The sequence below is a fragment of the Miniopterus natalensis genome, chromosome 1, assembly GCF_054644295.1.
Source record: "Miniopterus natalensis isolate mMinNat1 chromosome 1, mMinNat1.hap1, whole genome shotgun sequence".
NCBI lineage: Eukaryota > Metazoa > Chordata > Mammalia > Chiroptera > Miniopteridae > Miniopterus > Miniopterus natalensis.
The window spans coordinates 52788610-52814712 of NC_142081.1; the positions used below are offsets into that span (position 1 = coordinate 52788610).

Consider the following 26103-nt stretch of genomic DNA (forward strand, 5'->3'; position numbering starts at 1 on the left):
CTTTCCCCTCAGTGTTCTCAGATCTATTTGTATCCCTTTAGAGTTAGACCAACCTAAGCCCTCCATTGTGACTGGGCAGTTAGGTTTTTCAAACCCCTTTATCATTATTACCATGGAAATATATCCATTTCTTTCCTTAAATATATCCATTTAAGATCTACTCTAAGGCCCATCTCACCTCCCAGTTATCTGAAACTTTTTCTATCCACCTCTCTAACAAATGTTTGTTAAGATCCTATTTTGTAGGCAGTATAATAGGTTGTGGGGAAACAGAAGTGAATACAGTGCACCTTCAGAGGAACTTGTTCACCCCTTTTTGAAAGGGGCAAAAAAAGAATTTGGAAAGCTTGTGTTTTATGCTAACAGGGCTAAGAAAGGGGAAGCTGAGCACGTCTGAAGATAAAGTATGTAATTTGTCTTTGTTCCCATCGCTTCATTTTGACGGGGCCCTGCATTTAGTACTTAAATCACTGGGACCACATTCTTCGAGAAAGGCTGAATTGGGGCTTGGTCTTTAAGAACCTAGGCAGAACCCCTTGGCTTTACTGCCTGTTCCTGTTTAGAACCACACCCTTGGTGTCTGGCCAGGAGTGGATAAGCCTCGGGGCCTGGGAGCGGCAAGCCAACATATTCAAGGCTGCATTTGCCTCCATGTCAGTCTTCGCTTGTGATAATAAAAATGATCAAATGAGCCTGTTTTTTAATATTCCTATTGGCAGGGACTGTGTATCATGTTTTTGCCCAAAGCACTTTTCTTTCTTTCTTTTTTTTAAAAAATAAGTGGCCAAGTTTGAAGTCTGAGAAATTGAGCCTTGGGTCAAAAAACTGAAATAAGCTTTGAGGGCTGCTGTCAACCTATTATTTTATGTAAGTTTTGCTGGACATCCAATTCAAGGTTCTACAAAATTCAGGAATAAAAATTATTGGTCAAGAAGAAAGGATATTGAGTTCTTAGAATTTAGAAAAAGTTCTCCTCTTCCACCACATAATTGTCCAAACAACTTGGGCCAGTTGAAATCAGTTTTAATTTACTTTTTAATATCATTTATAGGCCATAATGAGAGTAACCAGAATTCAGCTACTTCCCTTCATATAACAAATGACTTTGTACAGGTTATTTAGCTTTGTCCAAACCCTTCTGCCAGCACTCTCTCATCTAGCAGTGGCTGCCTGGGAAGATGCCAGTGAGTGCCTGAGTGGGGGCTTTTAGACAACACTTTTGTTATACTGGGGAAAGGGAGATGGAATTTGGAAAAGCAGTCCTGAGGCCACGGGTCACTCATTTCTTTCAGGGTTTCATTTGTTTTTGTTTTTTCTTTTCTTTTTATTTTTTTCATGGTTTTATTTATTTATTTTGCGTTTACATTTATTTTATTTTTTATTTTTCAATTAGAGTTGACATACAGTATTATATAGTTTCAGGTGTATATCCCAGTGATCAGACATTATATAACTTACTAGATGATCATCCTAATAAATCTAGTACCCATCTGACACCATGCATAGTTATTAGAATATTATTGACTATATTCCCCATGCTGTACTCAACATCCCCATGACTATTCTGAAACAACCATTTTGCACTTCTTAATCCTTTCATCTTTTTCACCCACCCCTCCAACTCCCTTCCCATCTGGCAACCATCAAAATCTTCTTTGTATGTGAGTGTGTTTCTGTTCTGCTTATTCATTTATTATTATTTTTAGATTCAACTATTGATAGATATGTATTTATTGCCATTTTATTGTTCATATTTTCGTCCCCCTCCTCCTCCTTCTTCTAACAAGACCCTTTAACACTTCATGTAATACTGGTCTGGTGGTGATGAACTCCTTTATTTTTTTTCTTTTCTGGTAAGCTCTTTATATGTCCTTCCATTCTAAATGATAGCTTTGCTGGGTAGAGTAATCTCATTTGTAGGTCCTTGCTTTTCATCACTTTGAATATCTTCTGCCAATCCCTCCCAAAGTTTGCCTGCAAAGTTCTGTTGAGAAATCATCTGACAGTCTTATGGGAGCTCCCTTGTAGGTAACTAACTGCCTTTCTCTTGCTGTGTTTAAGATTCTTTCTTTGTCTTTAACATTTTGCATTTTAATTATGATGTATCTTGGTGTGGGACTTTTTGGGTTTGTCTTGTTTGGGACTTTCTGGGCTTTCTGGACTTGTATGTCTATTTCCTTCACCAAGTTAGGGACGTTTTCTGTCATTATTTTTTCAAATAGGTTTTCAATTTCTTGCTTCTCTCTTCTTCTGACATCCCCATGATGTGAATGTTGGTATGCTTGAACTTGTCTCAGGCTCCTTACACTATCCTTATTTTTTGAATTCTTTTTTCTTTTTGCTATTTTGATGGGATGAATTTTGCTTCCTTACATTCCAAATAACTATTTTGATTCTTGGCTTCATCTGCTCTACTGTTCAACTCCCTCTAAATTATTCTTCATTTCAGTTAGTGTATCCTCCATTTCTGACTAGTTCTTTTTTATGGTTTCTATGTCCTTTTTTATGCTGTTGAAATTCTCTCTATATTCATCTACTCTTTTCCTAAGTTCATGGAGTATCCTTATAATCAGTGTTTTGAACTCTGCCTCTAGTAGATTGTTTGTCTCCATTTTGTTTAGTTCTTTTTTTGGAGTTTTGTTCCGTTCTTTTATCTGGGACATGTTTTTTTCTCTCCTCATCTTGGCAGCTTCCCTGTGTTTGTTTCTATGAGTTAGGCAGAGCTGCTTACATCTTGCAGGCTTACCAGAGTGGCCTAATGTAGTAGGTGTTCTGTAGGGTCTAATGGTACAGCCTCCCAATCACCTGAGCTGGGCCCTCCAGGTGCACCCCCCACCCCTGTGTGGGCTGTGTACATTCTCCTGTTGTAGTGGTGCTGTTGGCACATCAATGGGAGGGATTTACCCCAGGTAAATCAGCTGAGAGGACTGGCTGAGACCACTGTGGAGTATCAGCTGTGCAGGGGCCCATACTATGGAGCAAGACTTACTTCAGTGGGGCTCTGGTGCCCCCTAAGTCTTCCCCTTGACTGTGTCACTTGTGGAGGTGTTTGGGTGGTGCTTTGATGTGGTCTGAAGCTGTCCACAGGGTGCGCTGGCTCTGGGACCTTCCTGGAGGTCCAGGCCAAGGTCAGCTGCCGACTGTGTTCTGCCTGGGGCCACCTGGCATGAGCTACAAAGCAATCTGCAGATATCCGCTACTTGTGTTGGGCTTGGAGGTGCCCAGGGAAAGCCAAGCTGCAAAGCAAGGCCAACTGTTGCTAGTGCCAAGCCTGGGACCACTTAGAGTTATGGGGCATGCCAAGGCCAGATGCTGCTTTTTAAAGAGATTTTAGGGAAATCTGAAGCATGAGCCAAGATAGGTCATTCATATGGAAAAGTCACTGGAAATAGCTCGATGGGCTAACAAAGTGGGTGGGGCAGGGTCTCAGGTAATCACCAGGGCTGGGTGAACAGGGATAGCCAGGTTGGTGGAGACTCAGATATGGTGCCTGCCTGCTGACTCTGTGGGAGAAGAGCTCAAACGAGGAACAACGGCCTCTGCCAGAGCTTTTGTTTGGCAGAAAGCTGTCCTCCCCATCTCTTGCCCTGATTCCAGATAATTCATTTCCTCCCCATGTGTCTCTGGTGCCTTTAAAGCTGCTGCCCCAGTACTGGAGCTCAGAGGGAGTGAGTCCAAGTAAGTCCATGTGTGACCCCCTTAAGAAGAAGTGCCTGGGATTCCAGAAGCCCTTCATCTCACTCAGCCACAATCCCCACTGATTTTTATAGCCAGTTGTGGGGTACTGGAACCCTGGGCTGGAAAGCCTGGTGTGGGGCTGAGAGCCCTTGTTCCTCAAGGGGACCTCTGTAGCCAAGATACCCTTCCTGATTTTTATCTGCCACACTTGGATGTGGGATCATTCTGTTCCTTGTCTCTGCTCCTCCTACCAGTCTCAATGTGGCTTCTTTTTTATATTTTAAGTTGTAGAATTTCCGTTCAGTTAGATTTCAGGTGGCTCTGAATGATGTTTTTTCTGTAGTTTAGTTGTAATTTTGATGTGTTTGTGAGGGGATGTGAGTACCAGGTTTGCCATCTTGACCAGAAGACTGTTTTTGTTTCTTTATGCAAGTTCTATTAATGTTAGTAATCTGGTCAGTCAGAAGTGATCAGGCCATGAGAAAACTGGCTGCTGTCACCTAGGTCTAAGAGTTTTAAAAGAAAAAGATATCCTAGGAAGGAAAGGGAGCCTATGTAAGAATGTTTTAAGTTCAGAAGGTGTTTGGTGAGTGGTGTAGCAGTGCAATACAGAGGTTCTCTAGGCTTGGGCTGGTCTCCTTTCCCTTCAGTCAGTGCTGAAGACATGCCTCCCTTTTTAAAATTTTCTAAATGCAATTTATTATGTTTCAACATACCATTTTGGCTTCTGATTAAATAAATGTATTTTAATTGTTTTCAAGAGAGAGAATTTTGAAGGTACTAATCTGTTTGGATCTACCTTGTTTGGATCTACCCACAACCTCCTTTTTTATTCCTTTCCTTCCTTTCTCCCTCTGTCTTTCAAGTCTTTGTACTAGTTACTTATAAAAATTTAAACCTCAACTGTTTTCAGTGCAAATATATTTTTAATTAAGTTATTGGGTTGACATTAGTTAATAAAATCATATAGGGCTTAACTATACAGTTCTATGATACATCATCCGTATATTGCATTGTGTGCCCACCACCCAAAGTCAAAATGTATTTTAATCTAATAGTTAAATTTTGTGACAGGGTCCATAAAATATTATTTCTGGTTCCTTTTTCTATAAGGAGAATGCACACCCTGAGAGTATATATTCTTATTGAAACAACAGAACAAATCAATTGATTCATTGATTTGAAATGGGCATGCCCTTGGTTTGGAATAGGCTTGAAATAAAAAACACACACACAAAAAACTAGATACATCTTCTGGCCAGGTTGAAGCAAGTTATATGGTGTCTCTGAGAGTCTCCAGAACTCTGAATCTAATCAAGATAAGATGCATAGAACAGCTGAAAGGCATCACACGTATTCTCAGGCACATGTAGCAAATAAGGCCCAGGTTTCTTGGGAGTGGAATATAGCAGAACTCTTGAAATTCTGATTATGAGCCTAGAAAGATCTGATTAACTTTGGCTGTGAAACTGGAAGTATACCATGGACACCTGTAGGAAAGTTTAAATTACGTAAAAAGAAATGGAATAAGAAAAACTTTTAGGACAGTCCCTGCTTTATCTTGTCAAAAGTCATTGTTACAAACTAGAAGTAGAGAGAAGTGATTTTTTTAAGAAAAAAAAATCCCATGGCTCTTGAGCTTTCTGTTTTTATTTGGACTGTATAGTAATCTATGTTTAAAACATTTGGTGGGTTTCTATCTTTGTACCCTCTAACTTATTTTTCCTAGCACAATCTTGTACATGGAACTGTGCTGTCTAAGAGAGAAGGTAAAATATATTGTGTATGAGAAGTTAGGTGGTAACCAAGTACTGTGGGCTTCTAAAGAGAGTTCAAGGTAAGTCATAAAAAGGCATTTACAATTATTTTTTACTTTGCAGGGATTGTTGTCTGTGAGGCGCCTAACAACAAATTAGATAAATTCATGGGAGTTCTCTCTTGGAAGGACAGCGAGTACTCCCTCAACAATGAGAAGATAATCCTGAGGGGCTGTGTCCTGAGAAACACCAGCTGGTGTTTTGGAATGGTTATTTTTGCAGGTACAGCTGACTGCCCGGGGTTGGTTGGGGGTGGAAATCCCTTCCTGACACATGCACTGGCACAGTCTGTGGCTTTCCCGGTTGGATGAACACAGTATTTTCATTCTACCTGAGGTGCCGCCCTGCGTTGACTGCAGAGTACAGGGCACTGGGGGGAGACACCAACACTCTGGGAATAGTCTGTGTGGTCCCACTGTGTGAGGAACCACTGACATAATGAACTTATTCCTAAGAATGCTTGGCCCTTAATTACTCAGTGGGTGCTAGGTGCCTACTTTTTAATTTCTCTTTCTTTAACCCCATCTCAATCATCCTCATCATATATATATATTTTAATCAATTTGCCTTTAAAGTGGGGAAAGAGTATGAAAGAAATTCCCCTGCTCTTCTGTTTCTGTAGTTTGCAAAGGTCAAGTAATTATTTTGGAAAAGCTTTCTTGAAGCTTCCACAATCATTTCTGTTTATACTCTATAGCTTCTTCTATTATTTGTCCATAGGACAGCGTGCCCTGGAAAGATTGTAGAGGTGGGGCAGGAGTGAGGGGATGGAGGGGAGGGTGCTTCTTTCTCTTCCTGCTGGCCACTTTTTCATTTTCTATTTTATATCTACGGGCCCAAGGTGGCTTTCTCCTGCTAAAGAAGCTTACAGTAGCACCATTTCATAAAGCCACTCAAATTGTACTCGTGGCTTCAATTGCCAGCCCTTGATTTTTAAAAATCCTGTTTATTGTGACACCAAATTAAGATGTGTTTTGGGCCCATTGACTATATGTGCAATCAAAATTGGAATGTTTTTCTTAACTGACTTTCCTCAACAACAACAAAATGTTTGTTAAAGACTCAAAAGGATTCCAAACCTAGAAAAGTTCTCCCATTTTTTTCTAAATACTCTCAGCTGTGGGTGTTAGCAAGGATCTTGCTGCTTGGGACATTGCCATTGAAAGGACTTGGGAAATCCCTAGAAATGAGGCAGTGTATGTGCTTTTATCTGGGAATGAATCTGGTTTAATAATTCTCCCATCAGATGCTTCTGTTATTTTGTCATGGGAATAAACCTATGATCATATCTTTCTTTCTTTGTATCTTTCTTGCACTGAGAAAAAGAGAGCCAAGCTTACACATTAATCTGTGCTTACCTTCCTACTTAATGAAGGGGAGACTTCTTGAAGTTCCTCTGATGGGAAGGACCCTTCTGGTTGCTCCCTGTCATCACAGAAATGGGAGTGCTTCATCCTAGGAATGGGTTGTGGCCCAAAATTTTGTTTGCATTTCTATGATCTTGTTTGAAAAGACTGATTCAGGACTATGGTTCAGCTACAGCATGTTAAGCTAGGACAGCTGCTGTGAACCACGCAGGGCCAAGTTTTCCTTCATAAGGTTGGCTCTGTGGGAAAATGCTCCTACATTGAAGGAAGTGGGGTGGTAGGTTGAACAGGTCCCCCTCTGAGCAGTATAACAGAAAGTTCAGAGAGTTTGGATTGGACCGACCTGGGTTCAGACTTGTTTACCAGCTGTAAGATGTTAAACTTTGGTTACTTAAACTTCCTAAGCTTTAGTTTTCAGCTCTAAATGGGGATGATAATAAGTACATTAGACAGTCATTGCCAAAGCTCAGTGAGACAACGAGTGTGGGGACAGGATGCTAGGCAAGTGTTGTTTTCCTTTCTTCCCTGCTTCTGCCTTCTTTCGGCATCAGTTCAGATGCATAGGCGGAGAGTTGGGAAAAGGACTGCTCTGTGGATCTTGGCAGGGGGAAGTGGGGGAACACCCTCTTCTTTTGTGATGTGGCCTGGGTGTTTCCTGGTGGGAAGCCTTCATGAGGCAGATATTTGTAATGCAGAACATGCCTCCATTGACTTTAGTCTGGGCACAGAGGATGACAAAAAGCTTAACTAGAATAATGGCAGGCAGAGGAAGGGTTGGTTTCATCAAGGTCAAAATTGCACAGATGAATGTCTCAGAACCCCTAAGTCTTGAGACATCTAACTTGGGAAACCAGTTCCAGGTAAACACCTAGATGTTCTGCGAGTTATCCAAAATAAATTATTAACTATTCGTTCTGTATTATTACTCTAATTATACTTACCATTGAGGATTGTGCAAGGAATATAGTCGAGACAGACATGGTTTACTTTACAAATGTATAATTTATGAGGGTCTAATGTACATTAACAGCTAGGCCATGCCTCCGTGGTAATGACTTTTTCTTTATGCCAAGAGAGGAGAAAGTCTTTTTTCTGAGGGTTGGAGACTTGTTCATTTAAGGAGTCCACTTCATCTTGACACATAGTAGGTTTTTGTGCTGGATGTCTTCTACCTGCCCCTCCAGATCTATTGTCACCCTTTCCCACTATTCTCTCTAGCCTGGAGGCTGAGTTGTATGGATTACACTCACAGGTTTCCTCGAACTTTGGTTTTATTTGGGCTGTGTCATTGGGGGTCCCTGGGAAGAGATAGATCAAAGGAAGAAAGAAGATTGAGATCAAGGGATTTACTCTTCTTGACTGTCTTCCTGAATAGTCACTTCAAGTTACTTGGGTCCCTCAACATAAAATCACTCTTCTTTTAAAGGCTGCAAACTCTACATACCTCTCTCTGTTAAGGTCCAGTAATCATAATCTCCCTTCTTCCCCTTCCTTTGGCTTAGATAGACACATCTTAATTGCTGCTAAGTCCTTGGTTACTTCATTAACTTTTTGCCTTCCCTATACCCCCATGCACACTTTTGTGTAATCTCTTTATAAATAAACCTTTCTCCAATTATCCTTGTTCAATGTGTCATGTATTTCCTGTTTGGACTCTAAATGAGTCATAGTCTTAGATACACATTGATTGAATGAGTCAGTGAATTAATGAGTTAATGGACTATTTCATATAATTTTTTAAAAAGATTTTTAAAATGGATTTTTAGAGAGAGAGGAGAGGAGAGGGAGAGAGAGATAGAAACATCAATGATGAGAGAGAATCATCAATTGGCTGTCTCTTGCACACTCCCTACTGAGGATGGAGCCCAAAACCCAGGCAAGTGCCCTGACTGGAAATCAAACCCTGACCTCCAGGTCCATGGGTCGATGCTCAAGCACTGAGCCACTCTGGCTGGGCTATTTCATATAATTTTAAAAATAGTGGTCAAGAGCAAGAGATTTAGAGTTAGCTAAATCTGGGTTCAAATTCTGGCTCTGACACCTACTAGACAAGAAATCTTAGGCAAGTTACTTAAATTCTTTAAACCTCAGGTTCATTATTAGTAAACTAAGGATAACTAATTTGTTGGTTTGTTTTAAACATTAGCTGAGATAATAGATAAAAAGCATATATGTACATTGCCTAACACATATCAGGTGCTTAATAAATTAATTCATCAAATGATTATTTATTGAGTGCCTACTATGTATCTATGCCTACTATGTGCCTACTATGGTAATTACTCATTTGTGTTTGAGAATGTGAACAAAACAAATACAGTCCCTTCACTCATGTGGTTTTGAGTCTGGGAGGAGACAGAGACTTTAATATCAAACAATTAGAGTAATGAATATATAAGCACATACCAAGATAAGTACTTTGAAGAAAAAGAACATGGACTCACAAAGTATATAGTGCAGGGACATGAAGGGGAAGAGCAAGCTAACTAAAAGACACATTGTGGGTAAAGGACCTGATGCAGATGTAAGGATGGTGAGGTAAAACATAAAACTTAAGCAGGCCAGTGTGGAGCATGGAGAGCAAGGAGGATAGGAATTAATGAGTTCCTGGAGACGTGGATGGGAGCTACACCATGTAGGACCTTGTGGTCTATATCCAGAATTTTGGTCTTTATCCTAAGAGCATTGGGAAACCATTGCAAATTTTCGAACAGATGGTATGTGTTTATGTATTAAATTTTAAAGGTTCACTTTTGACTACAGTGTTTGTAAAGTTGATAAATAGCAGGTCCTGGAAAAAATGTGTAATTGTGGTGGGGAAGGAGGAACAATATTAATTAGAGTGAAGTGATGCCCTTCACTGAAATGAGGAACTCTGGAGCATGGATATCATGGATGCTAGAGATGGACATACACCTGGAGATTACAAATGGGGCTGGACAAATGCCACTTGAGAAGCTTAAGAAAGATTCAGGTGTAGATATCATATAGGCAATTAACATATGCATTTAAATATGTCGGTTTTTAGAGCTCAGAGGAACAATCTGAGCTGAAGATATACATTTGGTCTACAAATGGTCATTGGAATTGTGGTCTTAGATGAGATTGCCCAGGGAAGGTGGGTTGAAAACATGGAGAAGATGGCTTATACCTGAGTCCTAATGAATCCCAGTATTTCATGGCTGGGCACAGAGTGGTGGTCATCATGGAACACAAAGAAGGAGCTACCAAAGAGGTAGGAGGCAGAGCAGGAGAACATTGTAACCTGGAAGCTAAAGGAAGAGTGTGCTTCAAAAGGATGGAATAGGCAACAGTGTCAAAGGCTGTTGAGAAGTCAAAGAAGGCATAAAAAATATTGATAACATCAGATCTATTTGAGTGGAATGATTGGCCTAGAAAGTAGGTTGAGTAATGAGTGAGAGATGAGAAAACGACTACTGTTGAGTATAGACTAGTCTTTCAAGAGATGTGGCTTTGACGGCAGGAAGGGATGTGTATATCAACATTTGTGCTGTGGATATATTTAGGTAAATGCTTAAAAATCCATTGAATGGATTATTTGCTAGTCTCTGTGTGTATGTATGCTTAAGAAATGTAAATTTTTAGCACAAAACCGGTCTGTCAATATTTCAATTTTTAGCAATCACAAACTTTATTTGCCCTTTGTGATCTTTACTATAAAAGAAATACTTTTCATCTTCATTGTCCACATGATTTTAAGAAATGATTTTGAGAAAATGTGGGTGCCTCCTTTACACAGCAGTGGCTGGGAATAGGGCACTGGGGTACAGTTTTCAACTCAAGGCAGTGAATTGTTCTGAGACTCAATCTTTGCTTCAATTTGCCTTCAAGGTAAATGAAAATCTTTAAGGATGTGCTCATTTTTCCCTGACTTTGAAATTGAGTATAACTGTATGTGTTCCTCCCCTCCTTTCTTTCATTCCTCCTCCACTCCTATATTAAATGGCTCCATGAATTGAAAATAATCATGGGAAGATGATATGGAGAGGGAGCGCTAGAGAAGTCAGGCATAATTAAAATTTAATCGCTTCTATTTAGCATCTTCTATGTCCACAAAAAATCTCTTTAACAATATATTCTAACATTCTCCTCTGTTAATCACCTAATAATCTACCTCTAAGGCAGGTAATAATATTCTTAGAATTCCTTGAACAAGGCACTTAGTATATTGTGAGATAATGTATGATAATGTATCGTATTTACCTGAAATTAATCTAACACAAGATTAAAATAATTCTTATTTTAAGAATATAATATGTTAATAAACAACATATTATATACACAGTGTGTAATACACAGTAAAGGTTTAAATTATTTGCTCATGTATTATTTGTAGTTATTCTAGTTTCTGTATTAAAGGCATCTCAAATCTTTTTGGGAAACAGAGTCAGAATTTGATTTTTTATTTTAACTTTTCATTTTTGATGTTCGTGTCCTGAACTGCATTTATTACTGCATTCTTTTCTAACATTTTCAAATTATTCCTCACAATGGTTGACTTAATTATTTTTAACTGCTCCAAACTACAAGCATATTTGTACACAGATTTTGGAAAAATAGCATTTCTTAAACTGTTCAGTTACAAGTCCTGTCTGGATTTATTTTATTCTGAGGAGACCAACACTCCTGCAGTTTCCAGAGATGTTGGTAAGCCACCAGTTGAGAATCATATACAACTTTATAATGGCCCTTGCTTGCTCTTAATAAAAGTTAAATTATTTTGAAAAATACATTATTTTCTTTTCAGGTACATTTGGTATGAATAGGAATCCTTCCTCTTCCCCCTCTTCTCTATCATAATCATAATCATCATCATGCTCTAATCATTTCAAAGTTGTTATTAAAAAAATATTTTTTTTTTGCAGGTCCTGACACTAAGCTAATGCAGAACAGTGGTAAGACAAAGTTTAAAAGAACAAGCATTGATAGACTGATGAATACTCTAGTACTCTGGGTAAGTTACTATAACATAATTAGTCAGTATCACTAGTCATTGTTATCTCAATATATTTTTTATATCTTGCTGGGAATTCTTTCATAAGTTTACATTCTCCTTGTGTAGTTTGCATTTGGGGATTCTGCATTTTGGGCCCAGTTATATAGCCCTCTACTTTCCAGATTATGATTTCTCAACTATTGGTAGAGTTTCTTGTGAGAGGTTAGTGCTTATGGAGGCTTCATGGTCTTGCAAGTTCTCCATATTCTGAAGATTTGTTTTTGAAAAACTAAACAATTTTTAAGGTAGTTCTGTTTTACTTTTGCTCACATCCTCTCTGCATAGCTTATGGACAGGACCGATTTCATAAGTGTGTGATCTGTTTAGTTACACAGGGTCCTCCCTCCGAAGGGCCTCACATTTGTTATTGATCTGCTGTTGCTATGTACGTGTTTTTTTGTTTTTCTTTAGAAATTCTTAATAAATTTTGAACAAGGCGGGGGGGGGGGGGTGTCACACATTTTCATTTTACACTGGGCCCTGAAAATTATGTAGCTGATTGTACGCATGAGTCTTCTGAGGCCTGTCACAGTTCTGTTTCATAAAGGCTTCTAAACTTTCTAGCTCATAGTTATCCCTTTTCTCTGTTTTTTTTCTTCTCTAAATTTTTGAAATGATTTCCTCTACCACCCATTTATTAAAAACAGTTAGGTATTCCTTGTCTCCTACCCTTTTTTCAGTTAGTCTTGCGCTACCTCAAGCTGTGGATCTGATTGTTATCTGATTTTTCATGTAATATTGCTTTCCCTCCTTATGTAGGGGTTAAGTTTCAGGACATTGACTTTGAAATATAAGGACAATAACTTTGAACCATGTTCCCCCACCTGTCCCATCACATGCTCACAAACAATGATAAAATCTGAGCTCAATATTTATTTGTTTAACAGATATGTAATAGTGGAATTCTGAATAAGGAAAGAAGGAAATGGACTCTTATTTGGGCACAAAATATTGGCCAGGCTGTTTTACTTTCAGTATTATCCTTAGATTTTTCTCCAACCACACCTGTCCTCTTGGGGCAGAATCAATTGGTCAAGGGGACACGCCCCTCTCCTAGAATTTCCAATTTAAATGACCCTGAGCTCACGTCTACGGTTTGCATGGGAATTGTGTATCTATCCACCACCGAGTAAAATTACTGGGTTGTGAAGCAAGGACTGTCCCAGCTTCTTGTACTAGAAAATTGGATGATCCATTGGGGAATTAGAAGCTGAGTCATTAAATTTGAGCATTTAATGTTAGTATCACCAATTTTAGTGTTCTTAAAGTAATTCAGTTCAATGAATTTGTAGCATCAGCCATTGAAAGAAAGAGGATACTATGTGAGATAGGTACCAAACTGGTATGATTTCAGGGGTTCACAATTCTACTTTTCTCTAATACATGGTTTTCTAATATGTTAAATCGTCTTCCCCCAAACTTCATCTTCTTAATGTGCCTATTTTGTTCATGAGAGAAAAAAGAAGAAAGCAGTCCTAGAACATCTGAATATTCTTTTATGAAGGAGAAAGGGAATCGGAGAGAAAAGCATTCCTATTCTCTAGCCCTGCTCCTCCCTCCACAGTGACTGGTCTCAGCTCCTATCGCCTTATGACACTGAGCGGAGCAAAGTTGCCCCGAACACCGTGTTCAGTTCAGGTCTTATCACCACGTTCACTGACTTTGTGTTCTTCCAGCTTAAAGCTGGAATGTTGGGCTCACAAGGGACTGATTTTGCTGTCTTTCTATTTGCTCTACCTCAGAATGTTTGCTTTGCTAATGCCGATACTAATCACAATGTAAGAGTTGGCTAATTTTCTTTTCACAAAAAGGAAAGTATATATGTCATGAAATCTTTTAATTAATCCTTAGCTTTCTTGCTGAACTTAGGTAAATATTGTGCAGGTAGTTCTGTAGCCAAAAAACTTAACTGGTCTGGAAGAGTCCTTTATCATTGATACTTTCTTCCTTTTGCTTTTGTGCCTTGGGTGATTATATAACTTAACTTTTAAACAGGTTACTTTTGAAGAGGGAAGGGAGGAACACTATTAATATTACATCTGGACAATAGATGTAGGACATATGATTTTCTTTATGTAAGCCACTTAAACATATGCATTAATTATGAATTGAGGAACTAAAGCTTCGTGACCATGGACAAATTATATAATTTTTCTGTGCTTCCCCTGTATTTATTTATTATTTTTTTACTAGTAAAGTGTAAAAATGATTGTTTCTATCTCAGGACCAATGGGAGAATTGAGAAAATGTATGTAAAATATTTAACTGAGTTCCCTACATAATGATGTTAAATTTTACTTGCATGATAATGATAAATAAGTAGAGCTTTGTATAACTTACTTTTCAAATGACAATTTCTTGGAGTTAAAAGTGTAATTATATTGCATTGATATGACTAGTTTTGAATTCAAGTTAACCTTAACCAGACTTCTCTTCTCATTTCAGATTTTTGGGTTTCTGGTATGCTTGGGAATTATTCTTGCAATAGGAAATTCAATCTGGGAGAACCAAGTTGGGGACCAGTTCAGAACTTTCCTTTTCTGGAATGAAGGAGAGAAGAACTCAGTGTTCTCAGGATTCTTAACATTCTGGTCATATATTATTATTCTCAATACAGTTGTACCCATTTCATTATATGTGAGGTAAGATGAGAGTTTATACTTTAGTGAAGCTATTTCATCAAAACCCTTTGTTTGCATAATCACTTTTGTTTGTTTTAAAATTACAACAGTGAGATAGATTTCTTGTTCTGTTTATGATCTGCCACATCTGTTACAAATGAAGCAACTAAGCTGGTTAATCTGTTTAACTTTTACGTTTTCAAATTACAATAAATGCATTTTATTTCCTTCTTCAGTTAGTTTTCTCATGAATCTTTTTCCTTGGAATGTATGGACTATAATATAATCTCATGCAACCTGATTGATTAGAATTGAGTTGATGTCGGGTAAGAAAGAAAAGAATATTGGGGGAGATCTATGATGATGGTGTCTTCCTGCCACTAGTCTGGCTCCAGATACCTGGATTCAGATCCTACTCTACACTTACTAGCTCTGTAAATTGGGCAAGTTAACTTGGCTCTTAGTGCCTCAGTTTTCTCATTTTAAAAATAGAGAAAAATAATAGGATTGTCTGAGGAGTAAACAAACACGTAATGCTCTTAGAAGAATGCCTGACACATTGTAAGAGCTTAATGAATATTAATTTTCCCTGCTATTATTTGTAACTATAAATGAGTACATGAAGGAGTTGAAATATAGTTGGTGGTGCTTAACCACTGTTAAATAGAAGTATGATTCATAACTTCCACTACAACTTGATTTGTCATTTCTAGATTTGGCCCTATAAACTAGATTTTGAAACTGGTCTGTCTCTCTCTCCCTCTGTGTGTATGTATAAATAGATATACACACATATATATACATACATATATACACACATATATAGATAGATATAGGTATGTACACACCTCTCTCTCTCTCTCTGTACATAAACATGTATATGTATAGATGTGAGTGTATGTGTTTGATAAGTTGGCCCTAGAGTCTGTACCTGAGACATTCTTGATCCTAATCCTACTAAGACTGAGCCAGACATTCCCAGAGATGCTGGAACCAAGAGAAGAGTTGGTTGTTTGATTTTCTTCTTCATCATCAGTATTTGAACAATATATAAAATCACCAGCTCTAAATCTCCACTAATTTTTATGAGCTTCTTTCTCGATCTTTCCAAAACTCTAGCTACTATGAAGCAATGGAAGTTTAATGCACAAAATCCACCCTTGTTTTGGATAGCGGTCAGGGAACTGAAATGTCATGTAGTGGGAAATTGACTTGAAGTAGTGGCATGTGGCCATAACACCACGAATTGCTTTGAGCCTTCTGGAACTGTGGTCAGAGTGGGCTGTATTTAAACGGTATCCTTCTGGCCTATCTTTGATTCTGAGGACCTCTCAAGCTTGTATCCAATTATAAAGTCTGTAGTAAATCCTGTTCTTTGCCACTACAGCTATGTTCAGCTTTTATAGCTTTCCTTTTATGTCCTAAATGAATAATAAATGCTCATAGTGGCTTACCATTAGTAAGTGTGCAGCTTCATATGTCCTCAAGAAGGAAGTATATTCTATGTACATTCTTCTTTGAAGTGCATTGGCATTTTTTAATTTAATCATTTGAAAGATTGGTGTTTTCTTTTTTTTATTTTAGAGACCAAGGCTAGATTCTCAGGTTAGCATTCCTTTTCCTTCTAATGTGTCCCCTGCAGTGGTGGAAAGAAAATCTGTTTGGAATAGTCCAAACTCAGGTCTGGTGCCACCAATACCTGTGTGACCTTGGAGAAAGCACTTGGCTTCTCTGTGCCTGTTTGCCTGTCAAATATGTGCTGCTCAGTAAAATGAGGGGATTAAAATAATAGAGTTCTGAGTGTCTTTCTGCTCCAAATAATACCACTTTACCTTTAGATAGCACTTTATGTTTTATATGAAGTACTTTCATGTACCTTATCTCATTTATGTCTCCTAAGACTCTTAGGGAGTAGTTATTGCTGAAAGTTTTTCAAAATGAGATGATTCACTCAGGGTCATGGAACTGGTTAGGGACAGAACCAAGATCCAAATCCAAGTCTTCTGACACATGGCACAGTGTTTTTCCTCTATGCCTAAGCTGTGTATGATTTAATAATCAGTAAAGAAATCACGAATAAAAAAGAGACTGGAATTCTCTGTTGGTAAGGCATAGTATTGATGAGGGTAAATGTAAACTTTGTTTTTGCTAAGTAGGAACAGTGATTCTGATTTCAATTTGGAGGAAAAAGCATTCTGAGGAATTTTAGGTTGCTCAGCCTTAAAGACTGAGACCTAGAAAAAGAGAGCTCCCAGATATTTCTGTTCGGAGGGACAAAGGCCTTCACCGGAAGCTTCCATTAGGCTTTTGAATAGGTACCAAGGATAAATTAGTGCCATCTGTCACTTGAGAATAAAAGTGCAGAATTTGCTTTGAATGGTTAACAATTCCACGTGAGCCAAGGGTGTTGACTGTGGTAAGATATGTCTGTGCTGTCAGTTTGTTTATCTGTAGTGCTAAACATACCCAGCTGTGGTTTTTTTTAATACATCAGTTTAAGAAGTGCAACAGTTGTAATCCCAAGGAATTAGCTTTTGAGTATTTTTTCCAAAGCAATAGGAACTCATTTCCATGTTGCTTGTTTTGCCACCGAATGGGGGAAATCATTAGCGGAAAACCCTAAGCGGCTTGATTATGCTAACTCCCAACACTTGTCTCCTTTCTCTATCATAAAACAAAGGGCTGAATGTTCCACTGTCTCTCTTAAATCCTCTTTTCCCAACAAAAAGGATGCTCTTTCTCTCTACAGACTATTTTAAGGTCTAAGAATTGAAATTCATTTGGAGTACTTCCATTGGCTTGTACTGCAACACAGAAGGGTCAAATCCTGTTCCATTCAGTTTGCCTGGAGTTTTCAGGGAGCTATTTTACTTTCAAATTAATGAAGCTTCCACTGATTTGCGCAGTTATGTGCGTAAGGCTGTTCTTACAGTCAGGTCTGCGCTGGCTCTGCCAAATGCCTGAATGCTAGTCTTGGCTCTGGGGTTAATTATTTATGTGTCCCGGGGTTAATCACTTAACCTTAGTTAATGTCCTTATTAATGAAATTAGTGACTATAGAGTCAGGATTCATTCATGCAATCCTGCCTGCCTGCCTGTGACAGGTAAGGCACTGGGCCTGGTTCACATGTGCTAATACTTTTTGAGCAGAGCTGAATTAGAACAGCTATCAAGGAGCTTATAAAGAAGTATGTGTGCAGGGAAGGGGTGGTGGTGGATACAGAATAGTAAACCATAACAGGAAAATATATGAATAAATACATGAAGAATAAGACATTTATTTTTGTATCATGTGACTCTACAGAGTCATAATGTGATTTTTAGTTTGGGTGAAAAAAAGTGTTACTATTTAAATGGTTAGAAAATGAACTGGAACCATACTATATATATTTGTTATTTCTTAACAAATAAATAAGAAATACACTAACATCTCAATAGGAAAAATAAACTAGGCAGATAACACAATTAGATAATTCCGAGAAGAAAACAACTGGCCAATAAAATCTGAAACAAATGTTTAACACACTGAAAAGAAATGCAGTAAACAGTAATTAGTTGCATTTGACTTGGCATGTAGTCAAAGATAATTTTTAGTAATCCAGTGGTAGAGACTTACATTGTTATAACCTTTTTGGAAATTGATTTGGCCTTATGTATGACAAAGATTTTAAAAGTTTATATCCTTGGCTACGGAAATTTCATTTCCAGAGTTGGAAAGTTATAAATCACCACTAGATTATAAAACAGTGCTCTTGTCCTGGTAAATGGGTAGAGTAATATGACAACACACCCCTGTTTTCACTCAATATCTATTATAGTTTTCTCCGTGCTTTGCGGAGATTCTTTCTACATCTTTTGGCAAAGTGAAGCCACATCAAAAAATGTATTGGAGGGAAAGTCCTCAACAACACATTTCTTTAGATCAGACATCTGACAAACATCTTTAATAATAGTTTCTTCTAAGATATAGGAGAGATGCCAACTAATATGTAACACAAGAAATCTCCACTGGGCCTGTTTAATGTAAATAGAGAACCATGGAAGGCTCCCTAAGGCTTTATGCAAAGCCAGCCTCTAAGCCAGCCTCTTGTTTCCTGGTGCCCTAAAGAAATGACTTAAAAAGGTGTAGGAAAGGGACCTGCCTAGATGCTTCTAAAGGTCACTAGGGCCTAGGGACAGAGCATCCACATTTTTTTCTAAACTCCCAAGACTTTGGCAGACTTCTTACTTTGGCAAAGCTTTGTATCTTCTGAAGTTGATGGAGCATTTCTTCTTTTTTTCCATTTTAATGGATGAAAGTGTGGAAGTAATTCGTCTGGGACACAGTTATTTTATAAACTGGGATCAGAAGATGTATTACCCTGGAAAAGCAACACCTGCTGAGGCTCGAACGACCACACTCAACGAGGAACTGGGCCAGGTTGAATATGTTTTCTCTGACAAAACGGGCACCCTCACTCAGAACATCATGACTTTTAAAAAATGTTCCATTAATGGGAGAATCTATGGTAAGGGAAACGTTTCCTTTTTAAAATTGATATTGTTAATGGTCCTTTGAAAAATAAGCAAGCCTATTTTTTTTTTTCTTATTAAGAAACCCCAGACCTAGCTGGTTTTCTCAGTGGCTAGAGCATTGGCCTGTGGACTAGAGGGCCCTGGGTGCGATTCCGACCAAGGGTACATGCCTCTGTTGCAGGTTCAATTCCCGGCCCTGGTCAGGGAGCATCCTGGATGCAACCAATCGATGTGTGTCTCTCATATCAATGTTTCTCTCTCTCTCTCCCCCTTCTACTCTATCTGAAAAGCAATGAAAAAATATCCTCAGGTGAGGGTTAAAAAACAAAACCCCAAACCATCACTGCTTTCTTGTTAATATGGGCACCAGCATTTAACATAGGCTTAGCACATAATAAACACTCACTAAATATCTCACTAAATATTAGTTGGATGAATGTTGAATAATTGAGATGAAACTGGATTTATTAACATTCATAGATAGAGAAGGGGCTTAGACGTGATACTGCCCGAGGTTCCATTCAGTGTTCCAACTCTGTGACTCTGCTCTATGGTACTTAGTAGACCCATATTCCAAGGGGAACAAATTCTTTTTAGTATTTTATACTTGCTTCCCATCAGCTCTGGAACTGATGTTATTTCCTGTGTTTGTGATAATTTACTATTCATTCCTGAGAATTCACACCACAGTGGGCTGCTTTGAGTGGCCAGACAAGCTGGTTCACCAACACGCAGTTCCTGCTGTATGCTTTTGTCAGGATACCTGCTCTGCATCTGGACTTACGGCATTCTATTTATATGTGACCCTTGTCACCCAGACTTTGGCCAATTAGCAGACAGTTCCTTCTGCTGAGAGAGTGGAAGCTCTGCAGAAGGTTTCTGTCGGATTCCCATGGACTCCCAATCTCAAGTCACTGGATTCTGAGAGTCCAGTTTCTCTAAACAGAAATCTGAGGAAGTAAAGGAAATCCAAGAAAGAGAGGAAGAAATTCCCTTTGTCTCCTGATGGGAAACTTCACATGCTGCCAAACATTTTAAAGCAAGATTTGACCTTGGACAAAATTAAGAACACAAGAAGTTATTTTTATACTCTACTGCCTTTTGACCTCCCTCTTTCAGCCCACCCCTGTAACCCAGGGTCACCATGGTTTCCTCACCTCTCCTCTGCCCCCTCCCTTCTCTGGTAGTGGGCCAGGGGGTTTTCAACCTGGACTCCCACAGTCCCTCAGTAATATTGTACATTTTGTATATCGCTGTCTTAACAACTAGTAAATAAAATAGAACCTTTCCTTAGAAAGTTTTTTGGAAATTATTTTCAAAGGCTTTCTAAATACTGCCTTAACCCACACAGTAGTTTAAATGGGAAAATTTTAGAGAATTGGAGGTATTTTGAATTTGGGGGCTCTTTTGAATTATTTTGCCATGGCACATATTGATAATATAATAATATCATTTCTAGGAAATGATGTTAAGGAAATTATCAGACATATGGACTAAGATTTATTTGTAGAGATGTTTGTCACAGGGCTATTTTGAGAGAAAGCCCTTGATTTTCATGAAGTATATATGCCAAGATCTTTGCAAGTCTCCAAACTTATAAGTCCCATGATAGCTTGTAATTTCCCCTGAAAAATGTAAGAAAGTAACCGAAATATTGAAGTAACCCCTTTAGATCCTTAATTTATACGCTATAATAATTTATGATGAATTCATGATGTTATTAAAATATATTCTCACTGAAGCACTCACAGAATGTTTCAGAATAACTTTTTCCTGTTTTCATACATGTTGGTCTTGTTTATATCATAGATCCAGGCCTTGGGAAATTTTGACATTCCACTCTGATTTATCTAAATCTTCTATTTTCTGGCTCAGAACTATAATTTTTCTTAGACCTCTTTAATTTTTCTTCACTCCCATCACAGCCCTGAAAGTGAGCTTTCTTCAGGGGGGACCATTTTACACAAAGACACAGTTTTGTTTTGTTTTCATTATTTAATGACTAGAACATACGCGCAGGGAGCTTGAGATTTAAATCCAGGTGCTTGGTTAGGTTCATTACTAGCTCAGGGATTCCTCCCACAGGCAGCCACATAACATCCCAGATTTAGATCTGTCCCCCAGAAAAACAACAAATAACAGTTGGTCAAGTGGGGTTTGTTTTTGTTTTGTTTTTTGTTTTGCTTTGGTCATAGCATTATGCAGTGAAAAGAGTGAGACTTGGGTTCAAAAATCCACTTTGCTGCCTTTGCAGGTTTAGTTTAGTCATGTTACTTTAGACTCTGCTCTCCTGTTCACTCATCCATAAAACAGGAATGATAGTCTTCATCTGGCAAGTTTGTTATAAAGATTAGTGATAATGTAAGTGCCTGGCACAGGATGGATGTAAATAACTCTTACTATTTTTACAAGAATTATATTCCTGGCAAATAGTATTAAACCTCCAAATGCCAAGCAAAAATTAGAAAAATCTTAAAGGCCTCCATATAGAGTAAAGCTAAAGTAAATGATGCTACATGGACTATCATACAAACATTCAAAATTAGGTTCACAAAGAACTTTTAATGACAGGAGAGATTCTTATACTGTAAGTGGTTAGAAAACAACAGGAAACAGAAATTTATGAATAGTATGATGAACATATGTACACACAAACATATACACATACACACACACATATAATCAACCTAAAAACAACTCTATACTGGTTATCTTTGGGTGATGGGACTATTAATCATTTTCATTTTCTACTGTAAATGTCCTATATTTTACAATATATCTGTAATAATCAAATATTGGCTTTATACTGAGAAAAGTTATTTTTAAATATCTGGCACATAGGTGGCTATGTTCTCTGCCTAAAGAAGGCACTGATATTGCTTAAAGTTTACATGCTCATCTGACCTTCATAATATATACATGTATCTGCCCCCAATCAAGATAGACAAAGATGTACTCACCAAGCTCTAGCATTGACAAGAATTGATCTGTATTGGATATAATTTTGGATTCCCCAACAGTGGAAGATAAAATTTACCTCTTACAAACATCATAGATAATGTAATGCCAGAATGATGAAATAGCAGAAAAACATGATTGCAAGTTTAAATGCATATTGCATGTTAGTTCTATCTTGGGCAAACATGAGTATCTCTCTGTGTAGATAGCATGTCTAGGGTTACAATTTGAAAACACTCCTAAAAAGTCTATGTTTGAACACACAATGCCATCCAGCAGTGGTGCTTTAATAAATAAGCGTATCCTTAAGATCAAATGTCTAAATCTAGTTTCGATTTCACTTATTTTTAATTCTCAATTTTTGTTTGACAGGTGAAGCACATGATGACCTGGGTCAGAAGACAGATATAACTAAGGTGTGGAGGTGATAAAATTTCATTCTTACTTTTAACTTCAAGTTGTGCATGCCTATGAAAAATGATGAGTTCCTAGAGGCCCGATTTCCACTATAACCAGATGAGATGTATAACATTAAAAAAATAGATTCACATGGTTCAAAATGTCTTCTCATCCAGGTTCCCCAGCCACAAAGCTCCCACTGTTTTTAATTCTATTAGAGATATTTATATATATGTGAGCAAATATATTTCTCCATTTTTTTACAGTAGCATATATATGCTGTTTTTCAACTTTCTTTCTCAACAATGCATCTTAGACATTTTTCTAGATCATTAAAAAAAAAGTGGTCCATTATTCTTTTTAATGACTGAATATTTTTTTGTTATGTTGATGTTCTGTAATTTATGTAAGGAGACACTATTGGATATTCAGAATATTTCCAATATTTTGCTAGTAAAGAAAATGCAGCAAAATAACAGTGCGAACCTATGTTATTTCACATGGATCCTATATGGCAACTGGAAAGGCATGTGCATTTGTAATTTGATAATTATTGCCAAATTACCCTCGTTAGAATTCATACCAATTTACCCTCCCACAAACACCCTCTCCAATACAATATTTTTGATCATAGACAAACTATATGAAAAACAGTATGTCAAAATGGTTCTAATGTTAATTTCTCTTATTATGAGTGAGGTTGAACATCTTTTCGTACTTTCAATAGCCTATTGTATTGCTTTCTCTGTGAACTTCTGGTTCCTAATTTTTTTACCCACTTTTCTATTGGATTATCATCTATCCATGGTTTCTGAGAATACATGCCACTTTTTATGTTAAATTTTTTTTTTCAGTGAGCTACTTGGTTCTGTTTGCTAATGCTTTGTTTAGATGTGTGCATTGGTATTTGTACGACACATTAGTCCTCAGTGTTCATTTTGGGGGTAATGTTTGTTTTGCTAGCAATGTTATATTTGCTTTAGAAAGAGAATGTTTTTTCCTTATTTTAACATTCTGTAAACACAATTCGTATAACATCAAAATGGTCTGTGCCTGAAAGTTTTCATAAAATTCTCCTGTGAGCCCAGCCAGTGTGGCTCAGCGGTTGAGCATCGACCTATGATCTAGGAGATTGAGGTTCGATTCCTGGTCAGGGCACATGCCCAGGCTGCAGGCTCGATCCCCAGTGGGGGCGTGCAGGAGGCATCCAGTCAATGACTCATCACTGATATTTCTATCTCTCTCTCTATCTCCCTCTCCCTCTCCCTTCCTCTCTCTGAAATCAAGAAAAATATATTAAAAAATATATTCTCCTGTGAATCATGTAGACCTGGTGCTATTGGGGTGGTAACCCTTTGATAATGTTATTTTCTTTTCTGTAGTAATTATCTGTTTAGAATATCTACCTCTTCTGAAATGGTTTGGAAAATTATATTTTCCTAGAATATTCTCCAATTCAATAGGATTTTCAGATTTATTTGCAAAAAGTTAAAGAGATCTCCTATGATTCTTTTAATTTTATCTGTGGTTATTTCTTTTTCTCATTTCTTATTTTTTTCCTTCTTGATTATGTTAGAAAGTTGCCCCTTTCTCCCATAAAAAGTACACCTTTTGAATTTATTTATTACTTATATTATTTTTTCTTGTGTTTTAATGAGTAAGTTCTGCTTTTATTTTTATTAATGCCCTCTTTCTTAACTTCTTAGGTTTCTTTTATTTTTTTTTCCCACAACTTTTTACTTGGATGCTTAACATTTGCTTTTATTCTTTTTTAAATTAATACAGATATTTATGGTTATTAATTTTCTCCCGAACACTGCTTTTGTTTTATTACATGGATTTGGTTATATAGTTTATTAAAGTATCTTTATCATGTCAATTTGAATATCTATATTGAACTATTAATTTCTAAGAAAGAGTTTTAAAATTTCCAAGTGGTGGGAGGCTTTTTCCGCTCTAACTGGATTGTACTTTTAATAAAAGAATATATTTGTGTTATTTCTACTTTTTAGAATTTATTGGGGTTTTCTTTGTGGCTTAGTATGATCAATGCTCCAGGGTCCTTAAAAAGAAAGCATATGTATATTCTGTTTTCAAAGTATAAAATTAGCTAAGTGTCATTTAGCATTATCTTATTATTTATATTATTTAGGTCTTTTTTTCATTATTTATCTTTTATCTATATTATCTATTTGGATTAAATAGATTAATTAAAGTGTTCTAATAATCTCTCTCTCTCTCTCTAGCTCCTATATAACCTAAACTTTTTGTTGTTTTACTATCTTGGGGTGAGTTAATGTTCATAGTGGTTACATTTTTATGACGAATGACACAATTTAACATTAAAAGTGCTTTTCTTTGACTCTTAATTTTTCTTGGCCTGAATTCAACCTCATTTGATGTTAAGATCATGACTCCTGGTTTCTTTTCATTTTCGTTTGCCCACCTTTTATTTTCAATGTTCCAGAATGACCTTATTTTAGGTGAGCTTCTTGTGTACATCATAGGGTTAGATTTTGCTTTGCATTCCAGTTTTTTAAAGTACTTGTTAGTTTATTTATTCTCTTTTTGTTTGTTTGTTCATTTAATCTATACTATGCCTCATTTCAAAAAGCCTTTACAGCAAATTATAGACACATACAATAAGACAAATAGCACATATCCAAAGACTGATAGGAAATGACAAATAGTGAAATTAAGCAAGCAGAGATGGCAAACTTACATGCACTCCAATCACAAAAGGTTCAGTGTACATATAATGGCACACAATTGCACACAATTGCACACACACACACACACTATTGGCTCCCCAAATTTTTAAAATAAGTGATGGGCCATCTACATTTGGCTACATGTTGTCTTAGTTTTGTTATAATATTTTAGATTATGCTTTGTGTCTTTATAATTTTTAACAATTCTTTCTCTATATGGATGCTTTTCTTAGTATATATACATTTCTTATAATATTTAGGAAAATATTATATTATTTTTCTACTATTTGTTTTCACAAGTTTATATAATACTCTTAATTCTTTTTTCTTATGGCAGTGTCTATCTATATCTTAATATGAACAGTGATGACATTATTGTATTTTTCTTTCCCTCATATTTTCCTATCTTTATTAATTATACTTCTTAATCTTAAATACATATGGCTTTCTATTAGTTGATTTAAATCTTTAAATGATATCTTCTGTCCTTCAAATGTTAAAATGAGGAAATCAGAATCTTTTCCCATTTGTTTTTTTAGCTGTCTTTTCAACATAGTCAAGGTATATAATGTATACAGGGTGGGGCAAAAGTAGGTTTACAGTTCTTTGTATGAAAAATAATGCAATAATCAATAAATAATAATACAATAATAGTCTAGGCCTGTGTGACTCAGTGTCGTCATGTGCACCAAAAGTGTGTGTATCAGATTCTGATCAGGGCACATATCCAGGCTTTGGGTTAGATCTCCAGTCAGGGGCATGTGGGAGGCAACTGATCCATGTTTTACCCTCACATCGATGTTTCCCTCTCTCCCTCCCTCTCTCTTACTCTCTTTCTAAAAATCAATTAAAGCAGGTCCTTAAGTGAGGATCAAAAAAAAAAAAAATTACAAGAATAAACTCTGTGTTTTGCATACTTACACCTGTAAACTGACCTTTGCCCAGCCCTGTATATTTTGTTGTGTAATGCTCATCTATTTCTTTTAGTCTTAGTCCTTCAGTTAAAGAGATTTGGTGCTC

The 26103-nt window shown here is 37.1% G+C and overlaps 1 protein-coding gene across 1 annotated transcript in view; it reads left to right on the forward strand.

Moving 5' to 3' along the window:
- Window positions 1–26103, forward strand: part of ATP8B4 (ATPase phospholipid transporting 8B4 (putative)) — a gene marked incomplete at its 5' end in the record, with an annotated part of 163171 nt that overhangs the window by 76074 nt on the left and 60994 nt on the right. Inside the window, 5 exons of the mRNA XM_016210159.2 lie at window positions 5559–5717; window positions 11749–11837; window positions 14325–14521; window positions 18800–19008; window positions 22346–22389. Of these exons, the coding sequence (XP_016065645.2) occupies window positions 5559–5717; window positions 11749–11837; window positions 14325–14521; window positions 18800–19008; window positions 22346–22389 (698 nt within the window). The remainder of the gene's footprint in view (window positions 1–5558; window positions 5718–11748; window positions 11838–14324; window positions 14522–18799; window positions 19009–22345; window positions 22390–26103) is intronic.